We start from the raw sequence: 15,504 nt of genomic DNA on the forward strand, positions 1-15,504 counted from the left end.
TTAACTTCATGCATGGGCTAAGTGGTGTCTACTGGATCGCCAGTGCCATACTGTCATGTACTAAATGCAAAACGGGTGTTGATCGCATTGATATCCACATCTCATCACAATGTAGAAAGAGCAAACCGAACCGGATATTTTCGGTACTAATTCGGCACTCGTTTTTTGAGTTTTTAGGATCAATACAGTACCAATATTTTGTTGTTATATACTGTAACGAACCGATACCATACCTTACCAAAGTACTTTTAGAAGATTCAACACTTGTTTTGACTAATACAACTTATATAAATTATAATCTCAAAGGTAAAGCACCTATGCCTATCATCAAACCTCCCCTAATCAACATGAAGTGATGAAACTTAAGTGTAGGCCAAGAATTACTTTTTTAGAACGTCGATTTTTTTGTGTGTTAGGCCACTGCACTTTTCAATTTGAAAAATACTATTGTCTCATTCTGGCCGGATTATGTTGTTTTAATCGGGCTCACGCTGGCTTCAGAGTTTGGTTTGGGTGTTCCCCCGAGAAACCATACCGCCGACTGCCACGTACTTGACAGTCGTTGTGTCATCGCAAGAGTAGAACTCTTTAGCGACATACGATAGATCAAAACCCGGGTGAGTTCGGGATTCGAACTGATAACCTCGCAAGGACTAGCTCAAATCCTTCATTCAATATATGTCCAAAGTATTATCGAAAATTATTATTAAATCAAGTTTACTTCGCTTAATCTCATAAGCCCATGTAGATTCAATATTGACAAGTTTACCCTATCTAATGATGCTATTAATTAACAACCCTAAGCTTATTAATAAGACTTAGGTAGCGTTTGTTTTGCAGTAATGACAGACGAAATGGAATGATTCATTACGTGGGAATGAAATAAGAGGTGTTTGGTTGCACAATGGAATGGAATAATCCATTGCACATAAATCTCATTCCATCAAAACCATTCATTCCCACCCCCCTTCTTTTTTTTTTCATTTCATTCCTCCTTCAACCTACTTTCTCAATAACACCATCATCTAACAACAACCACCGCCACCGCCACCGCCACCGCCACCGCCACCAAAGCCACCACCATCATCTGACCACCACCGCCACCGTCACCACCACCTCCGTCGCCACCACCGTCGCCGCCACCATCACCTGACCGCCACCGTCGCCATCACCACCACCAGCTTACCACCAAAGCTACCACCGCCACCATCATCGCCATAACCACGTCAACCATTGTCACCATCGCCACCCGACCATAACTGCCACCACCACTATCACTGCCTGGCCACCACTACCGTCATCACCACCCTACCACCGCCATCACTACTAATGCTACCATCGCTTGACCACCACCACCACAACCACCACCCCCATCGCCTGACCGCCACCACCATCACCGTCACCACCATTTTCATCTCCAGATCTACCACCACCATCGCCATTTCATGTTTTTTTTTTGTAAAAATGTATATATATTTTGGGATAGGAATATTTTTATTATTTCTATTTCATTCCTAAAATTTTTTTCGGATACCAAACAACATAAAGTAATTATTCATTTCATTCACATATGTTAACCAAACAAGACATAGGAATGATAATGATCCATTTAATTCCTTTGTCCATTCCATTCCTCCTTTATTTCATTCCTTTCAACCAAATATTCCCTTATTGTAACCTAGTCATTAATGTATACATCATAACTCTACCAAAGTCATAGATCAAATAAAAAATAGTATCTTATTTATAAGTTATAATAAGAGCCATAAAATCTTTTAACGTATATTAGTGAAATGAGGACTATGTAACAAGCCATAAACATTAATAGTAAATGAAGAGTTATAAAGATAAAGGACGAGAGATATAATTTATGTATAGTTAAAGGATAGAAAATATAATTTACTTTTGTTATATTTAGTTATTTACTCAACTTTGATAAGTCTCATATGGGGAAACCATGGCTACTTCACAAGGTTACCGGTGTCGGTGACTCCGGTTGCAGTCACTCTAGCATAACATCATCTTCCACCACGAACACAATGTCCGCTAGAAAATCAAGAAAAATAAGCGGAGACAGACACATTCATCCTCCTCCTCCTTCCTCGGGTTGCATGAGTGCCATTTTTCATATGTTTCATACGCACAATCGTCGCCTTCATTTTCACCAATCTTCTTTCAACTCGGAAACTTACATTATCCATCAACAACCAAGCAATATCTTCAAAGGTATCCTTCTCTCTCAATGTATATATGTATGTATGTATCTATCTATAATTGTTTGCAATAAATTTGTGCACAATTTAAAGAGGAAAAAGAGGTTCATGAAGAGGTTGCTTCAATATCTTCATCTAAACTTAACCAAGAAACAAACTTTAACATTTATGTAAGTTTCTTAACTTTATCTTTCGAGTGCAATAAAAAAACAATTAATGAGATTTACTGAGTACGATGATGATGATTATTTATTGTCAGATCAAGAGTGGTATTGAAAATATTAAAACAAAAGGTTCAAGATTGATAGAAGATAATGTGTCATCGGAATCATGTTGTAGCTCGCCTAGTACAAAAACACCTAATCTTGTTGCAAGATTAATGGGTCTTGATCTTATTCCGGATTATAGTACTTCATCTCCTAGATCTTCTTTAACTAATTCTCCAAGACCTTCATGTTCCCCATTAAACCCTATAACTTCAAGAGTAAGCAAGAAAAAAGAACAAAGAAGAGATGAGTTTCTTGTGGTAAACAAAACAAAAGCCAAGGATAAATCAAGAAATCATGATCATCAAGGTAAGTATTATTATTATTATTATTATAAAAACATGAATTCACCAATAATATTTTCATCTACTTCGGAAGCTATAGCCCCGTCAGGGTGGAGGGAGTGCCCTCGGGATGAAGGATCAGGATGCTTGCCACGTAAACAAAATGGTACAAAGAACGTCAACAAGAAAAGTTGTAAAGAAAAGGAAAAGATTTTGAGGAAAAGGGAATCGGGAGAGCGGGAACACCGTCCCTTCCCTTGTGGTACCGATCAAAAGTTCCTCTTGAATGAAAGTCCTCGAAGAGCACTCCGTCCAGCCTTAGCAAGTGGAAAATGTGAGAGAAGGAAAAAAATGGACCCAAAGAAAGTCAACACCACAACAAAGTTTTTATCTTTAAAGAAAGACTTGGCATCAAGTACAATATTACCTAAAAAACAGGTACTTGCCTAACCTAGTACCCACATGCAACACTACTATTAGGATATCAAAACCACTGTAAAGTAATGTTTTCTTTATATTTTTACTGGTTAGCAACTGAAATGCACATGCTGAATAAAAAATATAATGCGAACGTAAAAAGATGTCTATATATTTAACAATCTATAAGTTAATTGGTTATTAGGAGATCCTTAAGCAAAAAAATGTACTTTTCTTGAATGAAATTGGTCGGGGAACGGGATGACTTGACCTAACGATAAAGATATTATCAGCTTTAACGTAAGATATGTTTTCTTTCTATATTTTATGTATTTAACTTTTTATATAATTTGTACTTGATGTGGTACTATATTTACAGGTACCTAAGCCTTACATAGCTCTCAAACCGAGCGTGTTGGGTGGACGAATAAATTCACGTCGAATGTACCAATCCGAACATATTGATGCTTTGCTAGCAGATAATATGAGGAGCGACAGACGAGTGATCGGAGTTGAGGCAGAGGAGGTGGTGAGGGAGATTGAATGTGACATTGTTGATATGTTAGTGTATGAGATGGTTATAGGGTTTATATGACACTTAATTTGGATACAAAAGCATGTCACATGGTACACACCTGACCAGGTGACACCGGACCAGCTTTACAACACCAGTTAAAGGGTGTGGCTAAATGTACCCCCCTGGTTGCTTGTCATACCCTCCTCATTGGAAAAATCAACTTTAATATTACCCCTTGAAGTTATATAATTACCAAATTAGCACAAAAACAAGGATTTTATATTTTTTTTACAAGTTGCGTTTTTTTTTTATGATTTCAAGTTTTGGGTTTCGGGTTTTGGGTTTAGGGTTCGGGTTTAGGGTTTAGGTTTTTGGGTTTAGGGTTTAGGTTTCGGGTTTAGGGTTTAGGGTTCGGGTTTAGGGTTTAGTTTTTCGGGTTTCCGGTTTCGGGTTTAGAGTTTAGGGTTCGGGTTTAGGGTTTAGGGTTTCGGGTTTAGGGTTTAGGTTTCGGGCTTAGGGTTCGGGTTTAGGGTTTTAGGTTTTTGAGTTTCGGGTTTCTTTTGTAAAAGATAAAGAGGTAAAATAAGGATATTATAAATGTATATACTATTAAAATAAAAAAAATATTATAAATATTTACAATATTAATACTAAAAAAATAAATTAATAGTAATACTTCATAGTTTTTAATTTGATATATGTAGTGAAGATTATTAAGTGAAAAATATGTGGTAGGGACTAATATAATAATTAATGTTAAAGGGTAATAGTAAATTATCTAATAAGTTAAGGGGGTGTATATTTAGTAAAAATGGTGTAAGGTGGGGTATATTTAGTAGCACTCCAGTTAAATTGTTGTATTTTTTCATTAAACATCGTATTCATGTAACGTACGTGTATAATTAACTCTACAATGTATCTGCTAGAAATTATATCACTTTTAATGGTAAAAAGAAAAGGTGTGAATATTTTTTTTCTTTATAATATTTCATTAATAATTTAATTTATTTTCTTTAACTTGCATTTGATAACTTTCAAAAAAAAAAAAATTAAAAAATTTACACGATTATGTTTATTTTTATTTTGTCAACAATCCAATATAACTTTTATCGAATACAAAGTATGTACGCCTTCAAAATAAAGTAATTTTTGGTATCGTTAGCTAGGGATTAACTTACTATCATTACCATACAAAACTAATATCAACTGAATAACATCGTTATCAGTATAGGTGTTAATTCATTTTATGGTTTTCGGTTTCAATATACAAGACAATTTCGGGTTTTTTTTTCTTTTTTTGGTACTACACATGCCAAATCAGTATTGTATAATCATAATCCGACGGTCTTTGGTTTGTGTTTCTACTCGTTTTCGGTATTCCGATACAGTACTAATCTTGGAGAATAATTTTTAACACAATTGATGATAGTATAAGTGGCATTTATGGAGTAAACAAATACATATTAAAAAAAATCAAATTATTGGAATAATGACAAAACAATTTAGTAAAAAATATAATTATATAAAAAATGATAAAAATAAAACAAAAAGGTGTTATGAAAAAAATATCAAAAAATGAAAGCCATAGGCTATGGCTTAATTCGACAACTCAATTTGCATCTTCGCCTCAAACATGAAAATATTAACAATTTTATTGAGCCGCCGGCTAAGCTTGTATCTTGGTCGAGTTGGTTGGTTGAATTAGCCTGCAAGCTTATGCAGACCTATCGGCTAGAGACGTGGACTTGGTATCTAGTTTAACCTGTAGCTTTACAAGGGTCGCGTCTAGCAGTCAGTCACGTGTGAAATTTCATGAATTTCATAGCTAGTGGCGACGACTAAGCCGCTAGCCCTTTTAGCAAACATTTACAAAATACTCGACTCTGATCGACTCAAAAGATATGTCTATGGTCTATATCTATCTATTTTGATAAATTTTTCATGTCTATCATGAATTCATGATATATTAATATACTTTTTTTGTAAAGGCATATTAATATGCTATTTGAAATGTAATTTTCATGAGCTGTTGCCACTGTATCTATCATTTATTGTACACATCTTTGACAAAGAAAGGACAATGTTTCCTTTTATCTAAATTTGTCTTACTAATCAAGTTAACTAGCTTTCCACTAGTAAATGCAAATAAATGTACATGTGTTGTCTTTACTTTATTTAGTAGTAGTTGTAACAACTAGTGTTGCTCTAAAAGTAGTACTTTAATCAGTAAAAATAGTAACTTAGACCATAAAAGTTTAACCTTTTAAAACTATGCGCAGTGGGCATCTTCAGCCCACAAAAACGCCCAAAAGCGCCCGGGCACACCACCCCCATAGCGCTTCCTACAATGTGTCTCACCCATTATTCATCCAAGCAATCAGGTTTTTTCTACAAACTCCAACCAATCAAATCTTTTATTTTATAGTAAAAAGCACATATGATGACGTGACGTCACATGATGAAAAACATCCTCATATGAGCTCCTTCCACTACACATGGTATAATTTGACCGACCAGCGCAAAACTGATGTATTCATGAATATGAATGCATGGTAGAAATAACTTCATAATTGGTGGAAGAACCAACTCTCAGTACCATTCAACATAATAATAATAATAATAATAATAATAATAATAATAATAATAATAATAATAATTAGGGAGGTCGGGACGGGTATGAAAAATAATCCTTATATAACGAAGTAATGCCATCCTACTTCACTGTTCTATATCTACTATAGGGGTTTGCCAATAAACTGAACGAAGACGAACAAGAACATGTTCGTATGTTCGTTCATTTACAAGCCACCAATTCACGGACATAAATGAGCAAATGAAACATGTGTTAATGTTCATTCGTTTATTAATAAACGAACTTATACGAACTTTTTATTGTACGGTTCACAAGCAGTTACCGAATAGAGGTTGGCTCATTTCAACTTTCAAGGCCTAATCTACTATACTCTTGCTACGTGGCATTAGTGGATCTGGTGGGCACCACGTAGCCCATTAATCATGAATGGATACCTTAAGCCCACTTGAAGACATGATTTTTCACGACAATGGGCCCACAGTCCACAACATAAGACAAAATGCCCTTCTCAATTTTGTACTTAAATAGTTTTGCTATTTAATAGTACTTATTTTTTTTCATCTGAGATTCTGAGTATCTCATTTATCATGATGATAGGAGACCAGTCTGGTGAAAAATCACATGAAATGGGGCAATGACAAAAAAACTTATAATTTAAACACTACTAGAAGATCGTTACCGTTTGACTCACTCATTTATAAATATACTGTCATGTTTGAGTTCACGTGTCTAATATTATTTCGGGTTAGTGTTAAGTTTTCAAATTTTTATCGTGTTCAACCTTCGAACACCGCTTATTTAACGCTACATGTACATTACTTTATTATTCTTACTTTTAATACCTATAACAATATTTGTTAGACCAATTCCATCGCATGCCCGTGGCCCACATGAAGGGATGTGAAGGGCGGTCGCCTGGTGGTGAAGATCCATGAAGGAGCTAGGCACCCGCTACAAAGGTTGCAAAGGACGGGATTTGCGATAGAGGTGAAAGAGGGGGGGGGGGGGTTGAGCCCAATGTAGAGGTTCGTTTTTTTAACGACTATTTAAAAAAATATAATAAATTAATGACACATTTCTTACTTTTTTGAACTTGAACCTATGCCCTTTATCTGTCTGAGAGGCTGAGCATCTGTCTCTGTCATTGAGTCACCAACCCGAAAGAAGAGAGGTTACATTTTAGCTATGTTCTCTTGATATTATCAATAAATCAATAATGCATTTAAATGAAAAAATTGACTGGTGATAAAGCCCATGATGCATGAACAGTGAAAATACCTGGACCAACAATAATGTTTTTGGACAATTATTTTGAGTTCTTTGTTTTGGTAAGCTTATTTCATTTAATAAGATGAATCTTGGTGGATGGTGGTTGGTATTAAAAGATAACTCGGTATCAAAACCCGTCACGTTACGGTGGTACAACGACACGAATTCATTTGGTTAATAACGGAAATGACAATAAACACAAAAAGGTAAATAGAAATAAAAGTACTAGTACTCGTATAACTTATGATAAAACAATTTATTTAAAACGACGTGTAACAAGTTGGTAAAGCCCGTGAAGTCGACGTGAATTCAATCAGTATCGGGTTATGACAATAGGACTAAACCAAAGAGTAAATTTGTCGATGCCCAAATACAACAAATTAACATATTAAAATAAAACCAATGCTAACATATTTAAACAACTAAAAAATAAAACTCCACTGGTATTCGGTCAGTAATGACGGCACGAGCATTAAATCGCAAAAATAAATGAGTAAGCCCCGAAAAACAGAAACATAATAAAAGTTTAAAACAAAAAAGGACGAAACCTCGTGCGCTGCGATGGCGAACTGACACGAATTTGGGTGATATTCATGGTATCAACACTAAATCGTAAACATCGATAAATAAGTAAGCCCTAAAAAACAACATTTTTAAAATAAAAAACGAAGGTTGACAACAAGGCTGTTCAAAAAACTCGCGACTCGCTTGATAAAAACTCGAATAAAACTTAGCTAAAAAAACTTGATTTGAAACAACCTAAACTGAGTTGACTCATTTATGTAACCGAACCAAACTCGTCCCAAACTCGGCTCAGCTCAGCTCTATCTTAGGCGTATTTAACTTCAAAATCGAGCTTGAACTTAGCAGAGATGCCTCGTTTAATTTCGAGTCTGAGCTCGTGAACTTATAATAATAATAATAAAAATATTAATAATAATAATATTCATGATCGATTAAACACACTGTCTGTCTTGTTAATGTAAATAATATTAAACACCTCGGTGTGTATACAATTGCACCGATGCTACCTGTCTCCTGGCACAATTATTTACTTAAATAATATTAATATATGTAAATTGTTAGTTGTTGATTTAGCATCGAAATACTGATTACCGGCACTCTTAGATTTAATAGGTGTTGTGTATGAGCCGATGCGATATTAATTATCCGGTGTTTGATAAATTAAATGTAGCTAATATTATTTTAGCTATGTTTATTCAGATCTGGAGAAATTTTTGGATTTATTTTTTAAAAGTGAATTTCAAATTGTGTTTTTCCGCAGTTGTTGGGTTTATTTGTTTTTGTTTGCGGGAAACTTTTCAGGAAGTACCGCATTTGTGTTGTTAGGACATACTCAACATTTTACTTTTATAATTAAACCTCTGTAATAGTAATTGGTTTATGTATAAAAGTGTATTTAAGAGTCTGTTCTTTCAGTTAGAAGGCGTTATATCCAGGGAGATTCAACTCTATCTAGTACTAGAAACAAATACTGTTGCCAAACTGTTGAAACATAATTTGCAATTTACGTAATTTTTTTTTATTTTGTAGCTCTAGGTGATCGATATGATGATAATTTCCTCAGATGATCGAATATGAAATAACTGAGCGCTCTATTTATGTTTCTCATTTTTGTGAAACTCAAGCCAGAAATCTGATCCATTGTTATTATAATATTATTAATTTTGTTTATTAGAGTGTTATTATATTATTATTCTTATTAGTAATATTATTGTTTATTAGAGTATTGAAATGATGATTATTTCCCCATATGTTTGAAGTTGATTATACTGAGCGCATTATTTAAATTATCTATTTTATTATATAGAATCCAAGCCAGAAATCTGATCTTACTCTATTTATTTTGTTATTTTTTTTAAATTTATAAAGTAGTTGGTTCCTCTAATGATGATTCAAATAATAACTTTCGTTCTTCTGAGGGTGTTAAACGTCTATGCGGAAACGATTATTGGAGACCTGAACTGAAGTGGATAAATTTTTTTTATGAAAGTTGAATTTATTGAGTTCTTTTGTTCGTATATGATTGGTGTTGAGTTTATATTTTTATATATTTGGTTAATCTTTCGTTTTTTATATAGTCAAATAAGAAGTTACCTCTTATTATCTATTATGAAACTACCAAAAAGGCCCTAACTTTATTTATTTTATCCTGTTGTTTATTTTATCTTCATGTTTTTGTTTATGGATATGATGACGATTTCCCAAGATGATCGAATCTGAAATAACTGAGCGCTAAATTTATGTTTCTCATTTCTGAGAAACCCAAGCCAGAAATCTGATCCATTGTGCATATTTATTTGTTTTTACAAATGTATCCTCATTTTATAAAAATAAATGTAATTCTTCTTGCATTGGTCACTTAAGCTTCTTCATGATCATTTTGAAACCAAATGGTACATATTAAGTAGTGATATATAGATTGAGACTCGAGATAATTCTGCCAAATAATTTTTGTGATGTCTTTGTTTTGACAAAATGCGTATGGCTTGAAGAATAAATCTGAAGTTAAAATTAGATGGGAATTCGATAACTTGGGTTTCCAATTCATGGATGGGGGCTTTCGGTTTAAAGGACCCTGATTAAGGTTAATTGTTTCATACGGAAAATACTTTTTTTGATCAAGTTTCGATTCGAGAGTTGGTTGTCTTGTTCTGTGCACTTATTTGGTTATGCATCGCCTATGAAATATTTAAAATTAATAATATTGTCGACTCATATCCAAATGTTATATAGCGTTTACATCTTTTCCACCCTCCCTCTACAAATCTTTTAAACCTTAAAAAAACTTTATAGCGCTTCACATCTTTTCCACCCTCCCTTCACAAATCTTTTAAACCTTCAAAAAACTTTAAAAAATGATCTGCATCTCATGATCTCATTCACTATAGGTGTGCATATGATTACATCTCATCATCTCATTCACCGTTTCTTTACACTATAGGTGTGCATGGTAAAGGTTGGTGCGGTTTTGGCTAAAATTGAACCAAAAACTAACTTTTTGGTTTTTCAAAATTGTTCGGTTTTGGTTTTTGGGTTTTATACTTTTATTGATTAATATTGTTAGCTAATGTTTTAATTTTGTTTTCATATTTAAAATTAAAAATAAATGTCTTATACTCAATAAAATTTTGTCTAAAAAGAACATTTAGTCATCGAGGTTCGGTTTTTTGGTTTATTGTTGGGAATGTGAATCCTTTATAGGTTGCATGCACTCAAAAAACTTGTGTTACAATTATACATTCTATACTGATCATGAAACATATGTACACAAGATAAGCCAACGCGTGATACACCAGTTAGTGTGAAATCAGATATCCATCAAGTGGTTGAGACCGAGCCATCCGATGTTGAATATTGTGAGATATCGTCGAAAGGTGGTGCAATACTAAAACTCGTGCTATTGATGACTTTAAACCATTGGGACGACGGATCACAAGAGTAGTCATCACTTAAGCATTTACAATAATTAGTAACAATGGTATTGTTGGAGTCTATGTCAAGGCAAACAATAGTGCCATTCTTGGTTATTGATGAAAGGTGCATTTTAGAGGCTGAAATGGCCTCCCATTTAGACGATAAGTCATCGTCACACATAATAACTTGCAACAGCGTATTCACCTCGTACGCTTCAAGACAATAATTTGTATCCTTCACTCTTATAAACTTATCGGGTGTGTAGTCGAGTCTCACTGCATTGGAGCATGGGCCTAAACTCGTGGAATTGCTTTGCATACATAGCCCGGTAGATGGATGAAACAAGATTTTATGTTCACCGTCGTTACTTGATAAACCTGGTGCTGCTGTTCATAAACGACATGTGTGTTCAGTGAAACAATATCTTTCTAAAGACTAGGGTTAGGGATGAAAACGAGCCGAGCTGAGCCCGAGCTCGACTAGGCTCGAGCTTGGCTTGGGCACTATTTATTAGTTAGTTTTAATTATTTTTGTATATATTACTTCAATTATAATTTTATGTATAGAATAATGTAAATTATTTAGTTATTTTTATTTGTTTCTTCATAATAACTAATTTGTAATTATTAAATTTATATTATAAAAAAATTATATAAAAGACAAACTCGTTTTAGGCTCGCGAGCCGGCTTAAACTCGATAAGTGAAGCTCGAGCTCGTATTTTAAATGAGCTTACTTTTAGGCCCGGGTTCGATTAAGCTCGGCTCGATCGAGCTTTTCATAAGCCGATTTCGAGTAGCTTGCGAGCGACTCGGCTCATTTGCACCCCCTAACTCATCATCATCATCATCATCATCATCATCATCGTACTCAGTATATCCCACCAATAGCAAAGCTATGGTAGGGTCTGAGGAGGGTAAGATGTAGGCAGCCTTACCTCTACCCCATAGGGATAGAGAGGCTGCTTCCGGTGAGACCCCCGGCTCGATAGTAGTTTTGCATCAAGCCTTGGACATAAGGCACATAGCACTCAATCATCGGGACACCGGCTGATCGGTGCATGTACCCTTATCTTTCAGCTATCAACGCCACTACATGATGCCTGATTAACCGTCCGTCACTTTTAACGTTATTTTCACGAGATTAGTAAAATAACGTTAAAATTAGTGCAATTTCACTTTTGCACCCCCTAACTAGGGTTGTTAAATGGGTTGTTTTCATGAGTTGACAGATCAAACCAACACGAACTTAAAACTAACATGAATTGATGAATATATTTTGTATTACCTTGAAAAGGAGATTGAAGAGGTGAAATCTTTTCAAGAAAATTTGAATTTCTAGGCTCATGCCAATTCCAATTTAAAACACCGTAAGACTCCTCCATACCACCCACACCTTCTCTATAATAATAACTCCCAACAATAGTCCACAAAGCCCAATCAAGGTCATGTTCAGCAGCCCAACCCAATAAGCAATTCAAATATCTATTGTCATTGTCATTTGTACCACTTTGGTCCACACCCCACTCACTCATAAACAAAGGGTAACCTTGGTCCAACAAAAACAATGCATTAGTCTCCATCCTATCGATAACCCGACCACACTCTTCATTCACGTTACTCGTTATCCAGTCGTTTCCATCCGAGAAGCCATACCAGTGAATCTCGAAAACTAACTTTTTACTGAAAGATAAAGTTACTGGATTCTTTTGAAGAAAAGACAAATCTAGGTCATAGTTCAATCCTGATACAATGACCAGAACATCAGGGTTCACTGCGTGAACCCTCTCCGCACCTTTTTGCATGTACCTGATTCATGCGACAATAGAAGCATCCGACCACTTGAATCTTCATTATGAAACCATAAAACATTGGGAAATAATATGAAATAATATCGTAAACATGTTTTAAACAGATACACGTACTTGTACCAAGTTTGAATATTCTGTCTACGCCCACGAAGTTCGTTTCTCAAGCTCATACCTATGACATTGTCATAACCTTTGAACATAGACGCAACACGACTGAGTCCCTCCATCCAAACTTCAGGGTCAAAGTACACGTCACCAAAAAATCCGTTACCGTCATTGTCATTACAACACCATCCGGGCTTGCTTATATGATTGTCTAGTATTATCATCACATTGTTGTCATTAAGGTTTGAAACTACTTCCTGTTTTAACACATATATTGACAATTTTATTTTAATAGTTATTTTAATAATGGATTGATTAATTAACTTATTTAAATTTAGAAGTTTAATATGAAACACTACCTACCCAACTTCATATTTATTAATCATAATCTTTAAATTATTACACACCCATTGCATTAGCCATATAATATTCTTAATTATTATATACTAAAGCACTTTGAACAACATCATTTCATACGAGTCTTTTTTTTGAATGTTTTTACTTTTGAAAAATAATACCATATGAAAGTTAAAGCTTTTCTAGCAAGTTATGATTTTTAAAATTTATATTTATATTTTAATTATGTAACATAACTGATTAAAAAACTAGTCATGCTGATATTATTCCAGAGACGACGCAACCTTTCTGAAGCATGGAAAAAAAAATTCTCGAATAAGAATAATGACACATGTTTTGTATATAATTTTGTAAAAGACCCACAAACGCGTTTAATAAATTCAAAGTGAGTTTTAACTAAAAAAGCTCATACCGTTTGCTCTCTTTGTCAAATCATGAAAACTAAATGAACCTAATTACCTAAAAATTAAATTCTTCTCAATAATTGATCTAAAGCTTCATCTTGTTTTTTCCTTGCAGTTGAGACATGTGTGTTATTCTCATATTCTTGTCTTCCACTCCATTAATTTAATAAATAAATAAATATTTAGTCATTTTCAAAAACTTATCACTCTTTGACAAGTTCTAGTCTATGATGTACATAACACACTTTCTGTGATTGATTATTAAATTTATTGTGAAATTTGATTTTGATGATAGTGTCCACTAATAAAAAAAGTTATATATACAAGGAAAAATGGCTAAGATATTCATTTTAAAGGTTAAAGTCAAGAAAATATACGTTTCATCATCTTATTTTCAAATTGTTTATTTCTAAATCTCGTCGAAGTGATGACTTTTAATTATATTCGACGTGATTTTTAACCAACTAGATTCTCTCATTTGTCTAAAAAATCTCGTCAGAAACCAAAAAACTTTCATCTGAACGGCAAACAAAATCTCGTCGGAAGTCAAAAAAAATCTTTACGGACGCCTAAAAAATCCCCTCGACTCCAACGATTTAAAAAAAATTAATAACTATCGACCCCACAGTATTATTACGCATGACAAAATCTTGTTGCTTGAAAATATCATCAGATAACGATTAAAAAGTATACTAGTTAACGAGAGGTAGTCATTCTAAAGTTATAAGAATAACCAATCTAACGAATATCTTATTACTTTGATCGGTCAAATGAACATTTTGATCATTTTCTTTATATACTTTCATTTGGTTATTAATTATTACTTATATCGTGAAAATTGATTTTGAACATGAAGAAACACTAACCGGACCCCGGGCAGATTACTGGTAACCTGGGGGTTAGATAGATGTTTCCCACGAGGGGTTAGACCCTTGGAAGATGGTTCTTCTGATAACCTGCAAAACAGACACCGTGAGCTCGTCACTGAGAAGGGGGGGTTCCTCCTTGTGACCACCCTCCGGCGTGAGAATCAGACTAGATTGCTCTTTAAATATAAAAGTATATTAAGAGATTGCTAGAGCAGATATCAGGTATATATGATAAGATAAGATGTTGTAAGATGATCATACCATTGGGGTATTTATAGCCGAAGGTAGGTTTCCAAGGGGTTTAGCCGGCCCAACACGCTACCAACTGTAACCTATGCACGTGCCCTGCCTGTGAGTGGTGGATAGGTAGCGGCTGACACAGAGCAGGCGTGTCGTGCACTCTTCCTCTTCTGCCAACTACAGGCTAGGCACGTGGTATGGCAGGAGTTGGTGGGTAGGCGGCGGCTATTGGTCACAGTGCTGTGGCGTGCTGTCTGCCATGCTGCTGTCAGTGAGCTGTCGCATTCTTGGTCAGATCTTTTGTCTGTACCTCGTCAGGTATCACACAAAAGATCCTCCATCATACGGACTGGCTCATTTAGGCGGGAGTTTTCCCCCTCCCGCCTTTGCTCATTCCTTCAGGTGACACTGGGGAGAGTTAAGTGCCTTGTGCGTGTAGCCATGCTGCGCGGGTGGCCTTCCCTAATTGCTTGTATCCGAGGCTGCGGGGACAGGCGGAGTCCTTCACCATTGGGAGGCATTTCCTGCGGGACCAGCTTGCGTACTGCGCGTAAGGACGTTACGTCTCTGAGCATGGTTGGTCCTGCGGATCCAGTTGGTCTCTGCGCAGACGTCCCTGTTTAAGGTGAGTCTTGCGGGTCCAACTGGGCTCTGCTGGGACCTACCTCTTCAAGTCCCCCCAGTCCAATGTTCTTCTCATGAGTGTTTAATAAAATGAGGTGA

The 15,504-nt window shown here is 35.1% G+C and overlaps 1 protein-coding gene, 3 non-coding genes and 1 pseudogene across 4 annotated transcripts; 4 read left to right on the plus strand and 1 right to left on the minus strand.

The window, feature by feature from the left end:
* Positions 1 to 9,122: 9,122 nt before the first annotated feature.
* On the plus strand, positions 9,123 to 9,225 carry LOC143548792 (small nucleolar RNA Z103). The gene has a single exon (XR_013138013.1). It is a non-coding gene; the product is annotated as a small nucleolar RNA Z103 (small nucleolar RNA).
* Positions 9,226 to 9,308: 83 nt separating this feature from the next.
* LOC143548793 (small nucleolar RNA Z103) lies at positions 9,309 to 9,413 on the plus strand. Its single transcript, XR_013138014.1, has one exon. It is a non-coding gene; the product is annotated as a small nucleolar RNA Z103 (small nucleolar RNA).
* Positions 9,414 to 9,460: 47 nt separating this feature from the next.
* LOC143548794 (small nucleolar RNA Z159/U59) lies at positions 9,461 to 9,554 on the plus strand (annotated as a pseudogene).
* A 210-nt stretch (positions 9,555 to 9,764) lies between these two features.
* LOC143548791 (small nucleolar RNA Z103) lies at positions 9,765 to 9,867 on the plus strand. The gene has a single exon (XR_013138012.1). It is a non-coding gene; the product is annotated as a small nucleolar RNA Z103 (small nucleolar RNA).
* A 1,016-nt stretch (positions 9,868 to 10,883) lies between these two features.
* Positions 10,884 to 13,170, minus strand: LOC143548756 (glycosyl hydrolase 5 family protein-like). Its single transcript, XM_077039845.1, has 3 exons — positions 12,921 to 13,170; positions 12,284 to 12,804; positions 10,884 to 11,383 (listed from the first exon to the last, which is right to left on the minus strand). The coding sequence occupies exons 1-3, from the start codon at positions 13,133 to 13,135 to the stop codon at positions 10,902 to 10,904; spliced, it is 1,218 nt and encodes a 405-aa protein (XP_076895960.1). The 5' UTR covers positions 13,136 to 13,170; the 3' UTR covers positions 10,884 to 10,901.
* Positions 13,171 to 15,504: the final 2,334 nt, after the last annotated feature.

The sequence above is a fragment of the Bidens hawaiensis genome, unplaced genomic scaffold (assembly GCF_021521415.1).
Source record: "Bidens hawaiensis isolate Kalapana, Puna unplaced genomic scaffold, B.hawaiensis_p1.1 tig00015249_1, whole genome shotgun sequence".
NCBI lineage: Eukaryota > Viridiplantae > Streptophyta > Magnoliopsida > Asterales > Asteraceae > Bidens > Bidens hawaiensis.